The sequence below is a fragment of the Callorhinus ursinus genome, unplaced genomic scaffold, assembly GCF_003265705.2.
Source record: "Callorhinus ursinus isolate GAN/ISIS: 27379988/994484 unplaced genomic scaffold, GSC_fseal_2.0 scaffold1, whole genome shotgun sequence".
Classification (NCBI taxonomy): Eukaryota; Metazoa; Chordata; class Mammalia; order Carnivora; family Otariidae; genus Callorhinus; species Callorhinus ursinus.
The window spans coordinates 68340986-68363265 of record NW_027397063.1 but is presented as its reverse complement, the minus strand read 5'-3'; the positions used below and the strand labels follow the sequence as shown (position 1 = coordinate 68363265).

At 37.3% G+C, this 22280-nt stretch overlaps 1 protein-coding gene and 1 non-coding gene across 5 annotated transcripts in view; both read left to right on the top strand.

The window, feature by feature from the left end:
• Positions 1–245: 245 nt before the first annotated feature.
• The window catches only part of TP63 (tumor protein p63), a 229084-nt gene continuing 207049 nt past the window's right edge, over positions 246–22280 (top strand). For all 4 annotated transcript variants that reach the window (XM_025869207.2, XM_025869205.2, XM_025869209.2 and 1 more), the window contains exon 1: positions 246–428. In XM_025869207.2, coding sequence (XP_025724992.1) covers positions 367–428 — 62 coding nt within the window. In that variant the 5' untranslated portion in view covers positions 246–366. The remainder of the gene's footprint in view (positions 429–22280) is intronic.
• On the top strand, positions 21178–21285 carry LOC112834329 (U6 spliceosomal RNA). The gene has a single exon (XR_003210857.1). It is a non-coding gene; the product is annotated as a U6 spliceosomal RNA (small nuclear RNA).

The following is a 22280-nucleotide window of genomic DNA, read 5'->3' as shown; positions in this document are numbered from 1 at the left end:
TCACCAGAGAGACCGGAAGTTCAGAGATGCCTCCAAGTTGCCCACAAGTGTGGCCACTATGCCTCCAGGACTCTAAAGCCGTGGTAGAGGGGGAAGAACAATTTCAGAGAGGATGCCCAGCTGGTAAGAATCAACTGTTTCTGATGTTTGAGTTACTTGATGAATCTCATTGGCTAAAGTCGAGAAACGCTCCGCCTCTTTGCAAATGTGTGTGAAGGGGGAAGTGTCTAAACTTCTATGTCTGATAGCATTTGACCCTATTGCTTTTAGCCTCCTGGCTTTATTATCTATATATACACAGGTACATGTGTATAGGTTCTGTAATTGTTCTCCACATTTGTTGATTATCAAAGAGAGTTGAAGGAAATGAATTGTGAAACTTCACGGTGTGCTACCCTACAGTACTGTCCTGACCCATACATCCAGCGGTGAGTTGAAACGTGACGTAACTTATATCAAAACTTAATTGGAGTGCCTTGTGTATTATGAGTGTTTCTGCTGTCTACAAAGAGCAACCCCTCCTTGTTTATGAGCACAGTGATATTATTTTGGACTTTCTGTGAACTTAAAGTGTCTGTGGGCATCTTTTCTAATTTTCTTTCTTAGTTCATGTCTGGATCTACAAAGTGACAAAGTTGGAAGATTTCTATGGTTTCTTAAAAAAATAATTATCACACCATTTGCAGATGTTTAAAATCTGTTATTTGCCTTGCTCAGCACTCACCCACCCAAGAAGAAGAAATTTCATTGGTCAGGGATATAATAATCTATGGACTATCTTCAAGTCAAAATAAACATGGAATAATTTTGATTTGTACATTAAAAATAGGTGAATAGCCATTGTTATGCCAACAGATTGTGGCTTGTCATTTTGGCTCTAAGAAATATTTTCTTCTTGATTTGTTTCATAACAAACATCATCTTTTGACAAACCTGACTTTTAAAATTTATGATTGTACTGAATTTTATTTATGTTTATAGGAAGGAACATTTGCCTAGCACTAAGAGGGAATATTAGTGAGTGTCCACGATGTGTGTGTATGTGTTTCAAATTAGAGTTTGCTATTTTTAAACTGGTAAATGAAATCTGAACAGTGTTTTTCCAGTCATAAAGTTATGGGAGATATTTAAGTCATATGTAGCAGTGTGATGTTGTTAATTTAACAGCATGAGATTTGATGTTGGAATTTCATACTTTATTTTATAAGACTAATGAGAGAGGTCCTCTGAGTGTTGAAAATGGTGGGGTTCCAAAGGGGTTAACTTGTCATTCACCACCGAGGCTTATTGGAAGCTCATACCAGAACTGGAGTGGGCTCTCTGGGCAGGGCTCAGTTACTGTCACATTGCCTAGGCAATTATGGAAGATGTGTGATCTTTTTTCATTAATATGACTTGTCACCATGTAGGACACTAATGTGGACGATGTAGACTTTGCTCCTCTTCCTGTGAGGTTTCTGGTGGGCTGTCTGAGAAAGCAGAAGCAGAAAAGTAAGGCAGAAAGGTAAATGGTGGAGAAAGAAAGGAGAGGGAGAAAAAGGAAAAAAAAAAGAGAGAGAGAGAGAGAGGGAGCAAGTCTGTGGTCTTCCAGGTTGAAATGAGAAATGTGAATGGTGATCTAATTCCTGCCTTGCTGTCTGCCACAAATCACAACGTTAGCATTGGAGGTGGGGGTTGGGTCAATAAAGGGCACAACACCCAACCTTTTCTAGTTCTCAAAATAGTTTTCCAGACTCAAAATTTTCTATTCTACTAAAAATCTTATGAAGTGGTATTCTAAGAGCATAGTTCTCATGAAATATTAGCTGTATAATGCTTCCCTTGAGGACATCTTTTCTAAAGTAGATACTTGGATCTACCTCAGCTCCAGAAGAAACTTTCTTCTATTGACTAGCAACCCACACGCCAACCTGTACACCCCTGTCTATAGGCATTTCCAGTGATTGATGAGAGAAGCCTGGAAATATAAATAAATGAGAAAATTGCTTCTCATATTGTCCTAACAACCTGTTAAATCATGGAACAAAAATCATCTGTTTTTGACATACTGTAGAATTCAAAATATTAATAGTACATTGAAATAGTTTAATAAATTGTGTTCGGCAAGATTGTGTACCCTCCATTTGTAATGAAAACTTAACTTGCAAATAAATTAAAGAGCAGAAAAATGCTTGTTGCTGAGCATCTATTCTGTGCAAGGCACTGGAAATAGCAAAATGATTAAGATATGGCTATAATGTCCGTTTATTTAACTCTATGGTACTTATATACTTAATAACAGATATATTTTCCCCAAATATTTTAACTGTCTTGCCATGTATTTTAAAGACTGAATTATTACTATTTTCCTGTCCATACTACTTAGTGAATAAATGAATATGTGGATTATCACTCTAAGAAATCTATAATACCGTGTGTTGTCAATGTAAGAATAAGTAATATTCTCTTTAATGCCTGGTGAGTGAATGGGTTTGAGTTGCTTTTTCTTAGCAGACAAACCTTGTAGTTCTCGGTTTACAAAATCTATTTTAAGAAAGACCAAATTTAATCATTCCATAATCATAGTCATCTACATAGTTAAATTTGTTTTTTTTTTTCCTGACCTCGCCTTTAGAAAAAAGTCATGAAAGGGAATTTTCACAAAAGAGGAAAGAACAGGATATCTTGTTATTTTTAACTCCCAGCTACCTTAATGCATGGATGGTTTCCTTTTATCACAGAATAGAATAAATGAGAGATGCTATTATCATTTATTACTGAATGTTAATGCCATTCCCAAAAAGCCAATTTCAAAGTCATATGATAATCATTCTCTCAGTTAAAATTGGGATTTCACCCTCTGTTTTATTTTTCTTTGCACCTAAACATATTGACATACTATACATTTAGTTGTACTCCAGTGTTGATGCTAAGTTAGTCTTTGCAAAAACTTTTCTGGTAGTCAAAAGAGCATGAAAACTATAGAGCGAAGATTTCCCCTTTCATGATATTGACCATTACAAAGAAGAAGAAAAGGTGGGGGAAAATCACCAGTCTTGTCATTTTATTGCTAACTTAATTTTAACAAAAATATCAAAGCATAGATGAAATTATGCCAGATTAATAAAGAAGAGTGAATGGGTAGATTATCATTTCCTTAAAAATGAAAAGTATCAGCAGTGAGTTCTGTTTATTTTTTATTAGGTGAAAACTCAAAATGAATAAAAAATGTAGCATTTTAGAATCTAAATCTCTGTTTATTGTTGGGTAATAATTCGGGTCTTCTTTCACACTTTAGTTTTTAGAATTGCTATCTAGTTTTTAAAATAGATTTTTAAGCTGAGTAATTCGAAAAGACAGACTAAATCCTTTCAAAATATAATTTTGCAAATAAACCAGATAATGTGATAAAAATGAATCAAGACCAAATTTTGAAATAATATGATAGCTGAGGGCCAAAAATAAGAGAAAATGCAACATATTACAATTCGAGCCACTTGCGAGATGACTTTGTATTATTTTTGCCAGTCAATCCAAAAAAGCTCAAACTGCTAACATGGTATATGAATGAGTAAGAAGCAACCCCTGTGTAAATTGCATATTGATTGTGAATTTTATGCTTTACCAGTTAAAAGGTCAACTTTATTAAGTATGTTTTCTAAATATATCCCAAAAGGAAGTGTAGTGACAGAGAACTTCTAGTGGAACATCATTTCGTTTATGAGAGAATATCACAGAAGGGCAGTTGCAGTTCTGTGTTGAGTGTACACTACCTGCTTCTCCACATGCATCCTCCATTCTTCTCCTTGTTCTGTACCTCTGGAAGCTGACTTCTAAAGGCTACCCTGACCCTTCCTTTCTCCTCTGGTTTCCGCTTGGGTTAGACTTGCATAAGAAGATGTGATGAGCACTGGGTGTTATACGCAACTAATGAATCATTGAACATTATATCAAATCTAATGATGTACCGTATGTTGGCTAATTGAGTTTAAATTAAAAAAAAAAAAGTAGAAGTGCATAAGGAGGTAAGTTAGGGTATATGTTTCCCTGGCCACTTCCCTGTTGGGTTTTCTACCAAAGGCTGCAGGTCCTGTCAGGCACCCTTGCCATAGGTCCAGGTTTACTTTACTTTCAAGCATAGTAGAAGTGCTAAGCATTCCCAGCCACTACTAACTCCGAAAACCCATATCCTATCCCTTATGCCTTGGCAAATAGTCCCTTCATTAAACTCTCTACAGTCACTCTTTTTTCAAGTGCTCTTGTTCCTGTCAGGATCATGGCAAGTACAAAAATAAAATACATGCCCACAGTGTTGTCTATGCACATACAAAGTCCTCCAAAATTGGTATAACATATAATGGTACAACTTCTGATGTAACATAAAGGATGTATCTACTCACTGCAATGAGCAAACCAGCTTTTAGTAAAGCTAATCCATTCATTTTAGCCATCTCCATAATCACTGTTTCTCTATCCATAACAAGCCAACATGCTACAGTCTGTGTATGTTGTTTGTAGCAGTACTTGAATTGAAGTAAGGCAGAAGGCAGGAAGAATTGGTTCATAAAGAAATATGAAGGTACAATTTATCAACAGGGACTAACGTATCCATCAGTTGTAATGAAGAAAAAAAAACTGCTTCAAACCCTTACAATTTTCACAAGAATAAATTCTAAAAGACCGTTATGATCATTTGTGGCTAGTCCAAAGTATGATGCATTATAATTCTAGATGCTACCCCTGGGCTGTAAGTGCATTTAAATGGCAAGGAGGCAGGGAAGTGTGTTAGCTGAGTGCGCATAGAACTTGTCAAAAGATCTGAATAATAGCCTTAACTCCACCACTAACTGATTATATGACCTTTAGGAAATCATTTAAGCTATTTAAATAAAAGTTTCCTCATAAAGTAATTAGGGATTACAACCTCTGATCTACTCTTCACAGCTGGGACGTGGAGAAATTATATAGGAACCCAACACAACTCTGAAATGCATTGCCTTAGTGTATTCCTCAGTTTTCCTATTGTGTGTGTAGCACACCAGCACACTGGGGATTCCTTTCCAGCAATAATCGTGTCCTCATGTGGGTATACCTTAAGTTCCATTTTGCCTGATATCATTAAGCGTCTTGGTATGATATTGGCTTGTCTCTCTCAATGTTTATACTTCACAATTCAGATTGAGAAATCTGAATCCCAGAGGGGTTAAGTGATTTTTTCCCCCCAAATCACACAACAAAATAGTAGCAGAACCAGATCTAGAATTTAAGTCTCGTGATCCTGTTCAACGTTATTTCTACCACAGAACATATTATCATTTTATTAGAACTGTATAGAACTTTACCGTTAACGAAGTACTTCCCAGTACCTGATCCACCTGGGAGGTGAACCGGTGTGGTAGGCAGAATAATGGCCTCTAAAGATGACCAGATCCTAATCTCCAGAACCTGTGAATATGTTCTATTATGCAGCAAAGGGGAATTAAGGTTTCAGATGGAATTAAGGCTGCTAATCAGCTGATCTTAAAATAGGTAGATTATCTTGGATTACCCACGTGGTTTCAATGTACTCGTGAGAGTCCTTAAAAGTGGAAGTTGGAGGGAGAAAGAGTCGGTGATGTGATGTGAGAAACGACTCAACAGACTTTGAAGTTGAAAGGGAATCATGAGCCAAGCAAGGCTGGCACCTCTAGACGCTGGAAAAGGCGAGATAACAGATTTTCCTCTACAGCCTCCAGAAGGAATGCAGCCCTGCCACCACCTTGATTTCAGTCCAGTGAGACCTGTGTCAGGCTTCTGACCTACAGAACTCTAAGATGATGCATTTGTATTGGCATAAGCCACAAGTTTGTGGTAACTAGTTACAGCAGCAGTACGAAACTAGTTCACCAAGCAAAGGATTTTTATCCCAAATTGTAGATATGAAAACTAAAACTATGTTTTGTTTTGATTCGTTTAACTAAAGGATCCCAGGAATTAATTAATTAATTAATTTATATTTCTTGGTGCCGAGTGGGGATAGTAGGAGATATAAGATACAATCCTAGACTCAGGGAATCTAAAGTAGAATTGCATATATAGAAATCATACAAGGAGGTTCAAGGAAGGTTAGGAAGATGCCTGCTTGCTGAAGACTGCCAATGCAAAGCGCCCACCCTGGACGCAGCAGGTTGGAAGGGTGATTCTTACTAGTAGCATCTGTTAATGTTCCTCAACATGTTTTACGTGGTGTTATATTTCTGTTCAAATCTAGATGGTAACTGATGCCCAAAATTGTAATGCCCAACTTCAGGTTCAGGAAAACACAGTAACATACATTTTCACTTCTGATGTTGTCAGGAATTCTGAGAGATGTTACATCCACAGCCTGAGACTAGGATCTGATGAGTCTAGGTGGAGCCTTGGGATTGCATTGTAAACAAAAACAAACCATTTCGATTCATGTTGTTCTCAGGCCACTACTGAAAAAACAGCTCTAGGCCTTCTGATGCTGTAAGTTTCCTAGTCAATTTTAGGTTTACAATTACATTGATACCTTTCTCTGGGAAATGGAGGGTGAAGGGAAGGAATGCAAAACTAGCATTTTTTTTATCAGGCACCACAGAGGATTCGTTTGTTTGCACAGTCAATTTTGAGCCCCCTACAGTGAGGCAAACTTGGACCCAGGGTCCCAATAGAAGCTTAGAAAAAGGTACCCAATGATATGAACAACACATGCCTTCCTACAGGGAGACTTCACATTCTCACTTTACTTAAGAGCCAAATGGATTGTGAGATTAAAGTAGCAATTTTCAATCTGTTTCAAGTCAAGAGAGCCAAGTTTCTGATTAGCTGTTTTGCAGCTCAAATTTGTCCTGACAGAGTTCCTATCTCCTTTAAATAACTTGCCAGGAACAGTCCTCAAGCAACAAGTGATGGATGGATAAAGCACTATAATTATGATCAAAGTCCAAAGACTTCAGTCTATGTAATTATGCACTTCCCAACCTCTGAAAGTCACTTTGTTCCATTTAAAATAGGATGAGAAATGGACATGAGGTGATGTGTACTTATTGGTTAGTCAAGGTTTTGGAAATGACAGTTATTAACATGTCGGTTTTACCTTAAGCCATAATATTTGGGGGATAATTTAAATGGAGAGAACTAATCGTCACTCTGTTCTTACTGTTTGCCTTCTATTCTCCCTTTATATCTGAGTCTTTATTACGAATTAGCCTCTACATTCAGAAATCGTTAAGGTAAAAGAATTTTGTAAGGCTCAAAATCCCCTTGCCACTTTCAAATTTCCAGTACCTTTTTCTCTTTTTCAAATGAGCAAACTTAATTTGTCAAGTTGAACAGAAAACGCCCTTTCTCACTTTCTATGAACTTCGTTAGCTCTCTTATAATTGAGGGGAAAACCAGCATCACAATAATATTAAAACTGATAAAGCATTTTGACTCAAGCAGTATAACATTGGATGCTGGTGTGATAATTTAATCAACCACATGGTTACCTAGTGTGGATTTTTAATGTAAGCTTTTTTACAAATGGTAGTGTAGATCGAAATAAATAATAGAAAACACACAAATTCATGAGAGGGGTAACAGTGCAACAGACTTTGCCTTCTAAAGTTAAATATATTATACCTTAAGATTATTAACTGTATTTAACCTGCTTGCCCTATCATATCCTGACATTTCATCAGAGCAGTCAATTCTTAGAGCTTCCTTAAAAATTCCAAGCTTTGTGGGGTTGCCTGGGTGTTACAGTCAGTTAAGCATCGGACTCTTGATTTCGGCTCAGGTCATGATCTCAGAGTCCTGAGATTGAGCCCTGCATCGGGCTCTGTGCTGGGCATGGAGCCTGCTTAAGATTCTCCCTCTCCCTCCTCCCTCTTAAAATACGTAAAGCTTGGTATTTTTTTTATCTGAAATTCATTAGTTTTTCTTCATTTTTTTTTTCTGGTTTAGACAAACTTCCATTTTTATGCTTGAATTTAATAATGTCATTTACTTCTTAACTACATAAATAAAATAAACATATTTATCAAAGCTTTCATTGAGAAAAATATCTTCCAACTTTTCTATAATATTGTAACCTCCTCCAAATAGAAGGTGCTAATAAGATGTGGTTCCATTTTATCTTTCTTTTTCACACTTTTGTTATCTCAGGGAATGTATGAAAACTTTGTTAGACAGGGTTTTCAAACTAAATTATGAGCAATCTAAACACTTACAGTCAAATGAATTTTTTCAGCATCTTAATTGATACTCTCTGATGTGATAAATCTTTGCGCCTGTGTCAATGATTTTTTTTTAAGTATCCTGTAGAGGCTGATGTGGATCTAATTGAGATTTCTTCACTAAAACTTGGCATATTAATAAATCCTTTATCTTCAAGTTAGTGCTGATGAATGTAGGCCATCCTAGGGGTGGCATGTGCACTGACATGCTTGCTGCGGAATCTCATGTAGAATCAAGTCTTCTCCCTGAGCACAAGCCTTCAGGGTTGTCCTCCCGATGAATTCACTACCAGCCCTTCTATCTGGCATTCCAGATACTACCTTACCTTCCTATGTACAATTTATATACATTTTTTAAAAGATTTTATTTATTTATTTGACAGAGAAAGAGTGTGAGGGCAAAAGCAGGGAGACAGAGGGAGAGGGAGAAACAGGCTCCCCGCTGAACAGGGAGCCTGACGTGAGGCTCAATCCCAGGACCCCGGGATCATGACCTGAGCTGAAGGCAGCCACTTAACCAACTGAGCCACTCAGGCGCCCCTACAATTTTATCTCTAATTCTTGAATCCTTCAAAACAGTAAGGTAGAAAGCTTGTTATTTTGTGTTTTTGTTTGTTTGTTTTCCACTCTCTACTTTGCTTCTTCCCTTGTTTTTCCTTTCACAGAAGCTCTGTATTTCTTTGCTTCTTGGGAAGACAGAATATATATGAAAAAGCTAAAAATATCACAAAGCACTTTCTTTTTTTTTAACCAGTCTAAGCTTCTCTCTGCAAAAGTGAAATTGGGGCATTTTGTAAACAAAAAAAATAAGAAACTGTGACAGTAACATATCCAAAATAAAAACACATGAAACTGACATATAATTCTGGGTTTCATAAGAAAATTGATTTTTTAGTATCTAGTTTATCTGAGTTGCTAAGCACATCTTTAAATGAGTTTTGTAAATTAGCTAATATTAAAATAAATTGATAAATACCGCTGGTTTGGGTGACTGGGAATAGGAAGAGAGAAAGGATAATGCTTTAAAAAGTTCAACATTGTAAACTACAAAACTATTCAATAATGTTCAGTAAATACTTAATCTTAGATTTTGGATATATGGTAAGAAATTTAAAAATTCAGAGGTTTTTAGTACTATTTCTACTCTAGCAAAAGTGGGTCTAGAATCATCTGAATTAAGTGTGAGGTAAAGAAAGATCACTGAAGCTCAGGAGGAAACATAAATGTTAGAACACTTTGGGTATCCTCAGATGAAACATTCAGATAAAGGTACTTGTGACTTGATATTAATGATACAAAAATTATGTATTAGACAAATAACATGTTCCCAACAATAATGGAAGCCAACAAGGAAAAATCTAGAAAAATAGTTGCTTTTTGGTCCATAATTTTAATACGTGGAAGTTATAATAAAATAACCAATGTTTTATTCATTATATAAATTATTTAATAACTTTCAATTTGTCATGTATTTTTGCACTCAATATAAGTAATAGCATAAAGATCTCATAATCAATGCAACTTAATGTATTTATTTCCTTTGTTGAGTATTTAGGTTAATTATAATTTTTATTAAAATTATTTTAAAAGATTATTTTAGAGAGAGAGAGTAAGAAAAAGAACGTGTGAGCATGGAGGGGAGTGACAGAAGGAGAAGGGAGAGAGAATCCCAAGCAGACTCCATGCTGAACATGGAGCCCTACTCAGGGTTCTATCTCATGACCCCAAGACCACTACCTGAGCTGAAACCAAGAGTCAGACACTCAACTGACTATGCCACCCAGGCTATAATTTTTATTAAAAATTTAGAGTGTTATAAAATCATCCTTTCTTTTGAGTTATTTCCTTGGGATCATTCCATGGAACAAATATTCAAGGAAAACAAACTAATACATGTTCAATCTATACAAAGTGCCATGTAATTTACCTGCATTATTTCATATAATACATTTTTTGAGGTAAGTAATATCCCAGTTTGCAGACAAGGACAAAAGGCTCAGAGAGATAACTAATTTGACCAATGTGACTTAACTAGTAAGTTGAAGGACCTCTTTGTATTTTCATTCTGATCTGAGTCAGAATTTGAAACCAGAACTATCTGATCTGAAGACTTTGGTGCTTCCCTCACAATATGCTGCCATCTAAGAAGTGAGAGGGTTGACACATACAAGGCAATATACTTTTCCAAGTTTCTGGAAAATATTACTATTTAAAAGGACATGCCAATATGTTTTGCCAGAGTCCCAGCTTTGGCTATCACTATTTTTATTTTTTTCTAATTTGATGGATATAAAATAATGTGGTTTTAATGAGCACTTAGTAGGGCAATGACAGAAACCACAATTATGAATTTTTAAGGATCTCAACTTTTGATACTGTATTTTTAGAAAATGAGGGTGAGACATAAGGCAGCTGAGTATCTAATATTTATTTAATTCTTACTATGTGCCAGAAACTATTCTAAGCATTTTGCATATTTAATTTTACACACTTAATCCTCAAACCACCTTAAGATTTACTAGTATTAACTGCTAACCAAGTAGGTAGTATAATGTTTGAGAGACTGGATTTGGAGTTTGTGTGCCTTGGTGCAGATTCTCTCTCTGCCAATTGTTAGATCTCTTAACTTAATCTCTGTGTGTGTTTCCTCAAGTATAGGGGCCTCTACCTGACTGTGGTTGCTTTGAGAATTAAATGAGTTAATTGTATAAATGGCTTAAGATAGCATCTGGCCTATAATAAGCATTCTATAGGTCATAGATCTTATTATTCAGATTACATAGATGAAGAAATTGAGGCACAGAGTAACTTGTCCAGGTTAAAAACAGCTGGACACTGGTGGAGATGAGTTGGGTCCTGATTTCCACAACATTTTTTTTTAATGGTCATTGTCTTAGTTAACAGTCAAATTTATGGAGGACTGGTTTTTGTCATAAGTTTTGTCTTTTTTATGCTTAGAGACCATAAAACCAATCATTTAGCATTCTAGAAAAACAGTCTAAATCTAAAGAGGGCAAATGTTACCAAGTATCTTTTGTACCATAAACACTACCCTAGAGAGCCCAATTTGAGAACAAACTGTTCTACAAATGCATGGTACATGAATGAATGAATGAGTGAATAAAAATTTTGCTTACCACAAATGTGTTATGTTCCTTTCTGATATACCATAGAACTTTATTTTTATCTTTTGGTATTTATATTTGCTTAAATGACTAAGCTCTTAATTATTTCTGACTACCTTGAGTTCTGTACATAGTAGGTATTCAATAATTACCTAACTCCATTGAAATGTTTTTGCTCTATATTTGTATACTTTTGTGCCCTCCCCCTCACTCCTCGTCTGCCTTTCCCTCCCTTGATACATGGTTTTAGACCAAGTAAAGGACCAAATAAAAGATGTAGGCAGGTGGGAACCCAACCTGTTGGAGCTTTTCTCCTGATAACAGAAATAAATCTTGGCCAAAAAGTTGAAAAATTGAGAAAAGCAAGTGAATCAGGTTTGAAACTAGAGATGGTTGCTGGCCACACCCATAATTTACTCCCTAACAAAGTGGTTTTGGTCGCCATGTCAAACCGTGTGAGAACATGTGTAGGGCAGACACTGCTGGAACCCAAAGGCAGCTTGGGTCTGAAACAGGCTTCTCTAGTCACAAGGGAGTGCCATGATTTTAACTGCTCAAGAATCCTGTTCAGTCTCCACCAAGGGGAACGCTGAAATGAAACTGTCAAGCTGGGTAACTAATGCTACTCTTGGCAGCAGCAGCTTATGGATCCTTTTCATTGAATGGAGACAGACTATAAATAATAGCATTCATCTGGCACTCTGTCACTTCCAAGAACTCCAGAAGTCCTAACAAAGAGACACTAATATTCCACCACAGCTTGCAGATGATAGTTTCTGATACACAAAGAGGAGGGTTACTGTAAACAGCAATCTAAATGCTGATGTGGTTCTTCAATTTCAGATTCTAGGCTAAAAATGACTATTCTGTTATTTTGGACTTTTTCTTAATTAGTCATGCCCGAAAAATTAGGTCATTGCTGGGGCATAAAAGTTTTCTAAAAATGGGAATATCACTGTTAAGATCGTGACTGGTTCGTATGTCTATGTTCTTTGATGAGTAGTTGACCAAAGGTACTAAATATAACCTATAATTTCAACAACCTCTCTCTTAGAGGGTCCAATTTAACAGGTCCTCCTCTGGTGGCTTCTTTAGTCACACAATAAATCCAGAAGGCTGATGGAGAGAAATGATTCCTTATGTTTACCTGGAAAGCCATTACAAAACCACACATGGCTTGCTCTCAGGAAGATGGCCTCCCTTTAACCATCATCCTCTTATAAAGTACAGCTACCGGGGCAGTGTGCATGCAGCCCCCCTAGGAAGGTAGAAGCCAAATGAGGGGTCATTGTCTTTAAAAAAAAAAAAAAAGCCTCTGTCCTTCCTCCACCCCCTTACTATGGCAGTTTCCAAGAATGGAAAAGTTAACACAAAAATCATGAATCCCTAAATAAGTGGACTAAAGAATATGCCAGAGTTTTGAAGATATTGTGATTTATTTCATTTGCAATGAAAACATTTGTTCTTTCAATTTAAGGGGTTTTTTTGTTATTTTTTTATTACACTTGATCTTAGCCAAAAGGCTGAGAAGCGATTTTTTTATTTTTTTATTAACATATAATGTATTATTTGTTTCAGGGGTACAGGTCTGTGATTCATCAGTCTTACACAATTCACAGCGCTCACCATAGTACCTACCTTCCCCAGTGTCCATCACCCAGCCACCCCCTCCCTCTCACCCCCCTACACTCTAACAACTCTGAGTTTGTTTCCTGAGATTAAGAATCTCTTATGGTTTGTCTTCCTCTCCAGTTTCATCTTGTTTCATTTTTCCCTCCCTTCCCCTATGATCCCCTGTCTTGTTTCTCAAATTCCTCATATTAGTGAGATCATATGATACTTGTCTTTCTCTGATTGACTTATTTTGCTTAGCATAATACCCTCTAGTTCCATCCACGTCCTTGCAAATGGCAAGATTTCATTTTTGAATGGCTGCATAATATTCTATTATATATATTTATATATATGTATACATATATATACACACACACACACACACACACACACACACACACACACCACACCACATCTTCTTTATCCATTCATCTGTTGATGGACAGCTAGGCTTTTTCCATAGTTTGGCTATTGTGGACATTGCTGCTATAAACATTGGGGTGTGTGTGCCCCTTCAGATCACAGATCACTACATTTGTATCTTTGGGGTAAATGCCCAGTAGTGCAATTTCTGGGTCATAGGGTAGCTCTGTTTTCAACATTTTGAGGAACCTGCATACTGTTTTCCAGAGTGGCTGCACCAGCATGCATTCCCACCAACAGTGTAGGAGAGTTCCCCTTTCTCCACATCCTCACCAACATCTGTCCTTTCTTGACTTGTTCATTTTAGCCAGTCTGACTGGTGTGAGGTGGTATCTCATTGAGGTTTTGATTTGGATTTCCCTGTTGATTTTGAACACTTTTTCATGTGTCTGTTGGCCATTTGAATGTCTTCTCTGCAGAAATACCTGTTCATGTCTTCTGCCCATTTCTTGATTGGATTATTTGTTCTTCGGGTGTTGAGTTTGATAAGTTCTTTATAGATTTTGGATACTAGCCCTTTATCTGATATGTCATTTGCAAATATCTTCTCCCATTCTGTCGGTTGTCTTTTAATTTTGTTGACTGTTTCCTTTGCTATGCAAAAGCTTTTTATCTTGATGAAGTTGCAAAAGATCATTTTTGCCCTTGCTTCCCTTGCCTTTGGCAATGTTTCTAGGAAGAAGTTGCTGTGACTGAGGTCGAAGAGGTTGCTGCCTGTGTTCTCCTCAAGGATTTTGTTGGATTCCTGTCTCAGATTTAGGTCTTTCATCCATTTTGAGTCTGTTTTTGTGTGTGGTGTAAGGAAATGGTCCAGTTTCATTCTTCTGCATGTGGCTGTCCAATTTTCCCAACACCATTTGTTGAAGAGACTGTCTTTTTTCCATTAGACATTCTTTCCCGCTTTGTCAAAGATTAGTTGACTACAGAGTTGAAGGTCCATTTCTGGGTTCTCTATTCTGTTCCATTGATCTGTGTGTCTGTTTTTGTGCCAGTAGCATACTGTCTTGATGATGACAGCTTTGTAATAGAGCTTGAAGTCCAGAATTGTGATACCACAAGCTTTGCTTTTCTTTTTCAACATTCCTCTGTCTATTCAGGGTCTTTTCTGGTACCATACAAATTTTAGGATTATTTGTTCCATTTCTTTGAAAAAAGTGGATGGTATTTTGATGGGGATTGCATTAAATGTGTAGATTGCTCTAGGCAGCATAGACATCTTCACAATATTTGTTCTTCCAACCCATGAGCATGGAACATTTTTCCATTTCTTTGGGTCTTCCTCAATTTCTTTCATGAGTATTCTATAGTTTTCTGAGTATAGATCTTTGCCTCTTGGGTTAGATTTATTCCTAGGTATCTTATGGTTTTGGGTGCAATTGTAAATGGGATTGACTCCTTAATTTCTCTTTCTTATGTCTTGTTGTTGGTGTATATAAATGCAACTGATTTCTGTGCATTGATTTTATATCCTGCCACTTTGCTGAATTCCTATATGAATTCTAGCAGTTTAGGGGTGGAGTCTTTTGGGTTTTCCACATAAAGTTTCATATCATATCATCTGCAAAAAGTGAGAGTTTCACTTCTTTTTTGCCGATTTGGATGACTTTTCTTTCTTTTTGTTGTCTGATTGCTGAGGCTAGGACTTCTAGTACTATGTTGAACAGCAGTGGTGATAGTGGACAACCCTACCATGTTCCTGACCTTAAGGGAAAAGCTCTCAGTTTTTGCCCATTGATTATGATATTTGCTGTGGGTTTTTCGTAGACTGCTTTTATGATATTGAGGTATGTACCCTCTATCCCTGTGCTGTGAAGAGTTTTAATCAAGAAAGGATGCTATACTTTGTCAAATGCTTTTTCTGCATCTATTAAGAGGATCATATGGTTCTTGTTCTTTCTTTTATTAATGTATTGTATCACATTGATTGATTTGCGGATGTTGAACCAACCTTGCAGCCCAGGAATAAATCCCACTTGGTCATGGTGAATAATCCTTTTAATGTACTGTTGGATCCTATTGGCTAGTATTTTGGTGAGAATTTTTGCATCCGTGTTCATCAAGGATATTGGTCTGTCATTCTCCTTTTTGATGAGGTCTTTGGTTTGGGGATCAAGGTAATGGTGGCCTCATAAAACGAGTTTGGAAGTTTTCCTTCCATTTCTATTTTTTGGAACAATTTCAGAAGAATAGGTATTAATTCTTCTTTAAATGTTTGGTAGAATTCCCCTGGGAAGCCATCTGGCCCTGGGCTTTTGTTTGTTGGGAGATTTTTGATGACTGCTTCAATTTCCTTAGTGGTTATAGGTCTGTTCAGGTTTTCTATTTCTTCCTGGTTCAGTTTTGGTAGTTGATACATCTCTAGGAATGCATCCACATCTTCCCCAGATTATCTAATTTGTTGGCATAGAGTTGCTCATAATATGTTCTTATAATTATTTGTATTTGTTTGGTGTTGGTTGTGATCTCTCCTCTTTCATTCACGATTTTATTTATTTGGGTCATTTCTCTTTTCTTTTTGTTAAGTCTGGCCTGGGGTTTATCAATCTTGTTAATTCTTTCAAAGAACCAGCTCCTAGTTTCGTTGATCTGTTCTACTGTTCTTTTGGTTTCTATTTTATTGATTTCTGGTCTGATCTTTATTATTTCTCTTCTCCTGCTGGGTTTAGGCTTTATTTGCTGTTCTTTCTCCAGCTCCTTTAGGTGTAGGGTTAGGTTGTGTATTTGAGACCTTTCTTGTTTCTTGAGAAAGGCTTGGATTGCTATATACTTCTCTTAGGACTGCCTTTACTGCATCCCAAAGATTTTGAACAGTTGTGTTTTCATTTTTATTTGTTTCCATAAATTTTATTAATTCTTCTTTAATTTCCCAGTTGACCCATTCATTCTTTCATAGGATGCTTTTTAGCCTCCATGTATTTGAGTTCTTTCCAACTTTCCTCTTGTGATTGTGTTCTAGTTTCAAGGCATTGTGGTCTGAAAATATGCAGGGAATGATCCCAATCTTCTGGTACCAGTTGAGACCTGATTTGTGACCCAGAATGTGATCTATTCTGGAAAATGTTCCATGTGCACTAGACAAGAATATGTATTCTGTTGCTTTGGGATGAAATGTTCTGAATATATCTGTGAAGTCCCTCTGGTCCAGTTTGTCATTTAAAGCCTTTATTTCCTTGTTGATCTTTTGCTTAGATGATCTATCCATTTGAGTGAGGGGCGTGTTAAAATCCCCCACTATTTCTGTATTGTTGTCGATGTGTTTCTTTGATTTTTGTTATTAACTGGCTTATATAATTGGCTGCTCCCATGTTAGGGGCATAGATATTTACAAGTGTAAGATCTTCTTGTTGGATAGACCCTTTAGGGACGATGTAGTGTTCTTCCTCATCTCTTATTATAGTCTTTTGTTTAAAATCTAATGTGTATGTTATAAGGATTGCCAACCCAGCTTTCTTTTGGTGTCCATTAGCATGGTAAATTGTTTTCCACTCCCTCACTTTAAATCTGGAGGTGTCTTTGTATCTAAAATGAGTCTCTTGCAGACAGCATATCAATGGGTCTTTTTTTTTATCCAGTCTGGTACCCTGTGTCTTTTGACTGGGACATTTAGCCCATTTACGTTCAGGGTAACTATTGAAAGATATGAATTTACTGCCATTTTATTGCCTGTAAGGTGACTGTTACTGTATATTGTCTCTGTTCCTTTCTGGTCTATATTACTTTTAGGCTCTTTCTTTGAAAGTACCCCTTTCAATATTTCTTGTAGGACTGGTTTGGTGTTCACAAATTCTCTTAGTTTTTATTTGTCCTGGAAGCTTTTTATCTCCTATTTTCAGTGACAGCCTAGCTGGATATAGTATTCTTGGCTGCATATTTTTCTCATTTAGTGCTCTGAATATATCACTGCCAGTCCTTTCTGGCCTGCCAGGTCTCTGTACATAGGTCTGCTGCCAATCTAATGTTTCTACCATTGTAGGTTACAGACCTTTTGTCCCAAGCTGCTTTCAGGATTTTCTCTTTGTCTGTGAGACTTGAACGTTTTACTCTTAGATGTTGGGGTGTTGACCTATTTTTATTGATTTTGAGAGGGGTTCTCTGTGCTTCTGGGATTTTGATGCCTGTTTCCTTCCCCACATTAGGGGAAGCTATAATTTGCTCCAGTATACCTTCTGCCCTTCTCTCTCTTTCTTCTTTTTCTGGGATCCCAGTTATTCTAATATTGTTTCATCTTATGGTATAACTTATCTCTCGAATTCTTCCCTCATGATCCAGTAGTTGTTTATCTCTCTTTTTCTCAGCTTCTTTATTTTCCATAACTTGGTCTTCTATATCACTAATTCTTTCTTCTGTCTCATTTATCTTAGCAGTTAGAGCCTCCATTTTTGATTGCACCTCATTAGTAGCCTTTTTGATTTTGACTTGTTTAGATTTTAGTTTTTATTTTTATCCAGAAAGGGATTCCCTACTATCTTCTATACATTCTTCAAGCCCAGCTAGTATCTTTAAAATTTCATTCTGAATTCTAGTTCTGACATCTACTAATGTCTGTATTGATTAGGTCCCTGGCAGTCGGTACTACCTCTTGATCTTTGTTTTTTTGAAGTGAGTTTTTCTGTCTTGTCATTTTGTCCAGAGGAGAATAGATGAATGAGAGAACAAAATGCTCAAAAAAATGCTAAAATGGTAACAACGACCCCAGAAAAATATACACTAAACAAATCAGAAGAGACCCGGAACTGGGGCGGGGGGGGCGGGGAAGAAAGGGAGAAAAAAAAAAGAATATGATCAGGCTGGTAAATATAACAGAGCCACACACTAGATTTTGGGTGTATTTTGGTCTGTTACAAGAAATTGCCTCCCAAAATTTTAAAGAATGAAAAACACACAAAAACAAGGGTAAATATGATGAAGGGATAGAATATGACTGTAAAGATGAAAATTAAAAAGGGTTTTAAAAAAAGGAATTGATAAGATAAAAAGTTGGTTGAAAAAAGAATAAAAAAATAAAAAGAGAGAATGTGATCAGGCAGGAGAATAGGACAACGGCATACACTAGTTTTATGGTATATTTTGGTCTGTTAGAAGAAACTGTATCCCAAAATTTTAAAGAAAGAAAAACTTATATATATACAATAAATAAGGTTAAATACAATGAAGAGATCGAATGTGATTGTAAAAATGAAAAATTTAAAAAGATTTTAAAAAAGGAATTGATAAGATGTTGGTTGAAAAAGGAAAGAAGAAAAATTCAACTAAAAAAATAGAAAAAGAAAAATAAAGAAAATTAAAAAAATAACTTTGAAAGACTAAAGAATCATGGGGAAAAAACCATGAATCTATGTGCTGTATTCCCCTAGTGCTGGAGTTCTGCCGTTCTCATTGATCGGTAAACTTGGTCTTGGCTGGCTGTTCTTGCTGATCTTCTGGGGGAGGGGCCTGTTGCCGTGGTTCTCAAATGTCTTTGCTGGAGGCAGAATTGCCCCACCCTTGCCAGGGGCCGGGGTAAGTAATTTGCTCAGGTTTGCTCTCGGGAGCTTTTGTTCCCTGCATGCTTTCCCTACAGCTCTGGAGGATGAGAGTGAAAATGGCAGCCTCCCAGTCTGTGGTCCTGGAGGAGCAAAGAACTCATGGCCCCACTCCTCAGTGCACCCCCAGAGAAAAGCAGTCACTCCCGTCTCCCCGGTCTCTGGCCGCACTCCATGCTCACCCAGCCTGTGACCTAGTGTTTCTATCTCTGGCACACAACCCCATGTGGAGTCTCCAAACCCAGCAGAGTCCTGCGGTGCGTTACCACAACACTCCTTGCATGAGAGGATGGGAGTCTCCCTGGGTCTGCCACTTGTTGGATCCCTGCTGGAAGAGCAGTGGCCCGACTGTGCCACAGATCACAGTTTACGGCAATCCTGAGCTGAGAGCCCACTCCTCGGCTCCATCTCTGCAGCCGGCTTCCCCACTCCAACACCTGGGAGCTCCACCACACTCAGGCACCCCCAGTCTTTCTGTGACCCTGAGGGTCCTGAGACCACACTGTCCCAGCAAGGGTTCCACCCCCAGCTTAGCCACTGGAGTGACGTCCCTCAGCGGAGCAGACTTCTAAAAGTTCTGATTTTGTGCTCTGCTGCTCTATTATTTGCCGGTAGCAGCTGATGGAGGCCCCCTCCCCCGCCATCTGTCTTCCCGAATATCACCTCCGATTCATTTCTCTGCAAGTACATCCTACCTTCTAGAAAGTGGTCGCTTTTCTATTTAGAGAGTTGCTGCTATTCTTTTCTTCGATCTGCTGTTGAGTTTGTAGGTGTTCTGAATGGTTTGAGAATTTTCTAGCTGAATTCCTGGGACCAAACAAAATTTAGATCTCCTACTCCTCTGACATCTTGCTCCTCCCCCATCAATTTAAGTTTTTATTTTAAGTCCAGTTAATTAACATACAGTATAATGTTTCAGTTATACAGTATAGTGATTTAACACTTCCACACAGCACCCAGTGCTCATCACAAGTGCACTCCTTAGTCCCCATCACCTATTTAACCCATCCCCCCACCCACCTCCCCTCTAGTAACCATCAGTTTGTTCTCTATAGTTAAGAGTCTGTTTCTTGGTTTGCCTCCCTCTCTTTTTTCCCCTTTGTTCATTTGTTTTCCTTCTTAAATTCCACTCATGAGTGAAATCATATTGTATTTGGTTTTTCTCTGACTGAATTATTTCACTTAGCATGATACTCTAGCTCCATCCATGTCATTGCAAATGGCAAGATTACGTTCTTTTTTATTGCCGAGTAACATTCCATACCTTCATGGCTAAAAACAACAACCAGCGAGGATATGGAGAAAGAAGAACTGTCTTGTACCGTTGGTGGGAATGCAAACTGGCGCAGCCACTCTAAAAAACAGTATGGAGATTCCTCAAAAAGTTAAAAATAAAACTACCCTATGATCGGCAATTGCACTACTAGGTATTTACCAAAAGAACACAAAAATACTAATTCAAAGGAATACGTGCACCCTGATATTTCTAGCAGCATTATCGACAATAACCAGATTATGGAAACAGCCCAAGTGTCCATCAGCTGATGAATGGATACAAAATATCGCTTCTTTTAAAGAAATCAATATTAAGAGAACCAATGAGATCACCTCCATGTCATAATTAAGATGTTTACAGATTTCTGCATGTAAAGATTAAATGACTAATTTCAAAGTTCTTTTATAATAGTATTTTTTCAAAGGTATATTATTGTAATATGCTACTCAGTGGGAATACATAATTCTATAATTTTAAGTAAAATATATTTATAGTATAGTTTCACTTTTTTTATGCACCCCTATGTACATTGCAGCATCATTCACAATATCAACAGTTTCAAAATTTTAAGGGGGAAAAAAGGTGGGAGCGGGGAGGAGAGGAAGAGAAAAAAAAGTCTTTTAATGACTGTGTGGTCAAATGTCATGGCCTCTTCTGTAATTGTAACCTGACTCCTTTCCCTTCTTACATCCCCTTCAATAGAGTGAGTCCCCAATTCCTTATGGTGCTATTTTGTCCATGTAACATTTCCTTTCAAAATACTGTTTTGTTTACTTGTTATATTTATTGTTTATTTGTGTGTCCACAGTGGAAGTTGAACTCTATAAAGGCAGGATATTTGTCTCTTTTGTGCCCTGATTTATCCCAAACCCCTAGAACAGGACTAGGCACATGAGGGTATTCATGAAATTACTATTGGCTGATGAATTATGAAGAGAGAGCTAATAAAAATTCCTTAGCCGTTATTACTTATATTGTTTTTCCTGAGAAGATATAATTTCTTTAAAATGAGTGTAGTGCTCACTTTGGCAGCACATATACTAAAATTGGAATGGTATAGAGAAGATTAGCATGGCCCCTGCGCAAGGATGACACGTAAAATGAGTGGAAAAAAATCAAACTTGAGAAAGTTTCTCTTTCATCAGGGAAATCAGGCTTGAAAGGGTTGGATAATTGAGCCAATGTCACAGAGCTCAGTGGAGGAATCAGGACTCCCAGTCACCATTACTCACAATACAGTGTTCTTCTCACTAAACTTGGCCACCTATGCTGTTTGTAAGATTGGACATCTGGTTTGTCCAAATCCCTCATAGCTGATCAGAGTTTTATTATGTAAAACCCTTTCACATATAGGATTTGTGCCACATAGTTAGTATTTTCATTTTATAGATAAAGAAACTGAAGGTAGAGAGCTAGTAATTTGACGAACATCACACAGATAGCTGGTAGAAGGCAAAAGTAGGGTTAGAATCCTGGAATCTGATCAAATAGCCTCTTTGTTACTACATATTTTTCTCTTGCAACTGTTAATTTAAAAAAATGTACTGAATACCATTTATGTGCCAAACTCTATTCCACACAGTGGTGAGTAAAAACCGTGTCACTGTTACGGAACTTCTATCCTCAGCCCACAAATCAACACATGATATGTTGAGTGGTAGCAATTCTCTGTATAAAAGTGAGGCAAGGTAAGGGGTGTAGAGAGAGAATGACAGGTTTGGAAGAAGAACTATATTAAATGGATTGCCATCTTTAAATCCTCTTAGATGAAGTGACCTTTGAGTGGAGACCTGAAAGGAATAAGGAAGGAATCTTGGGGAGAAAGAGAATCCCAGGCAAGGAGTACATGGAGATCAGTGACTGGAACAGAGTGAGCAAGAATAGAGTTAAGAGGCGAGATCAATTGTCAGAGCGTAGGACTGCAGAAGGTGGATATAAAGAAGGTTTGATATTTCTCTCAGAAGGATTTTATTTTTTCTTCTATTTTAAAGAATCACTTTGGCTGTATGCTCTGTGGGGAAAAGACTATAGAGACCAAGTCTAGTGGCTTTTGTTCCAGATAAGAGTTGATGGTGCTTTGCACTAAGGTGGTAAATAGTGGTGGTATCAAGGACATATT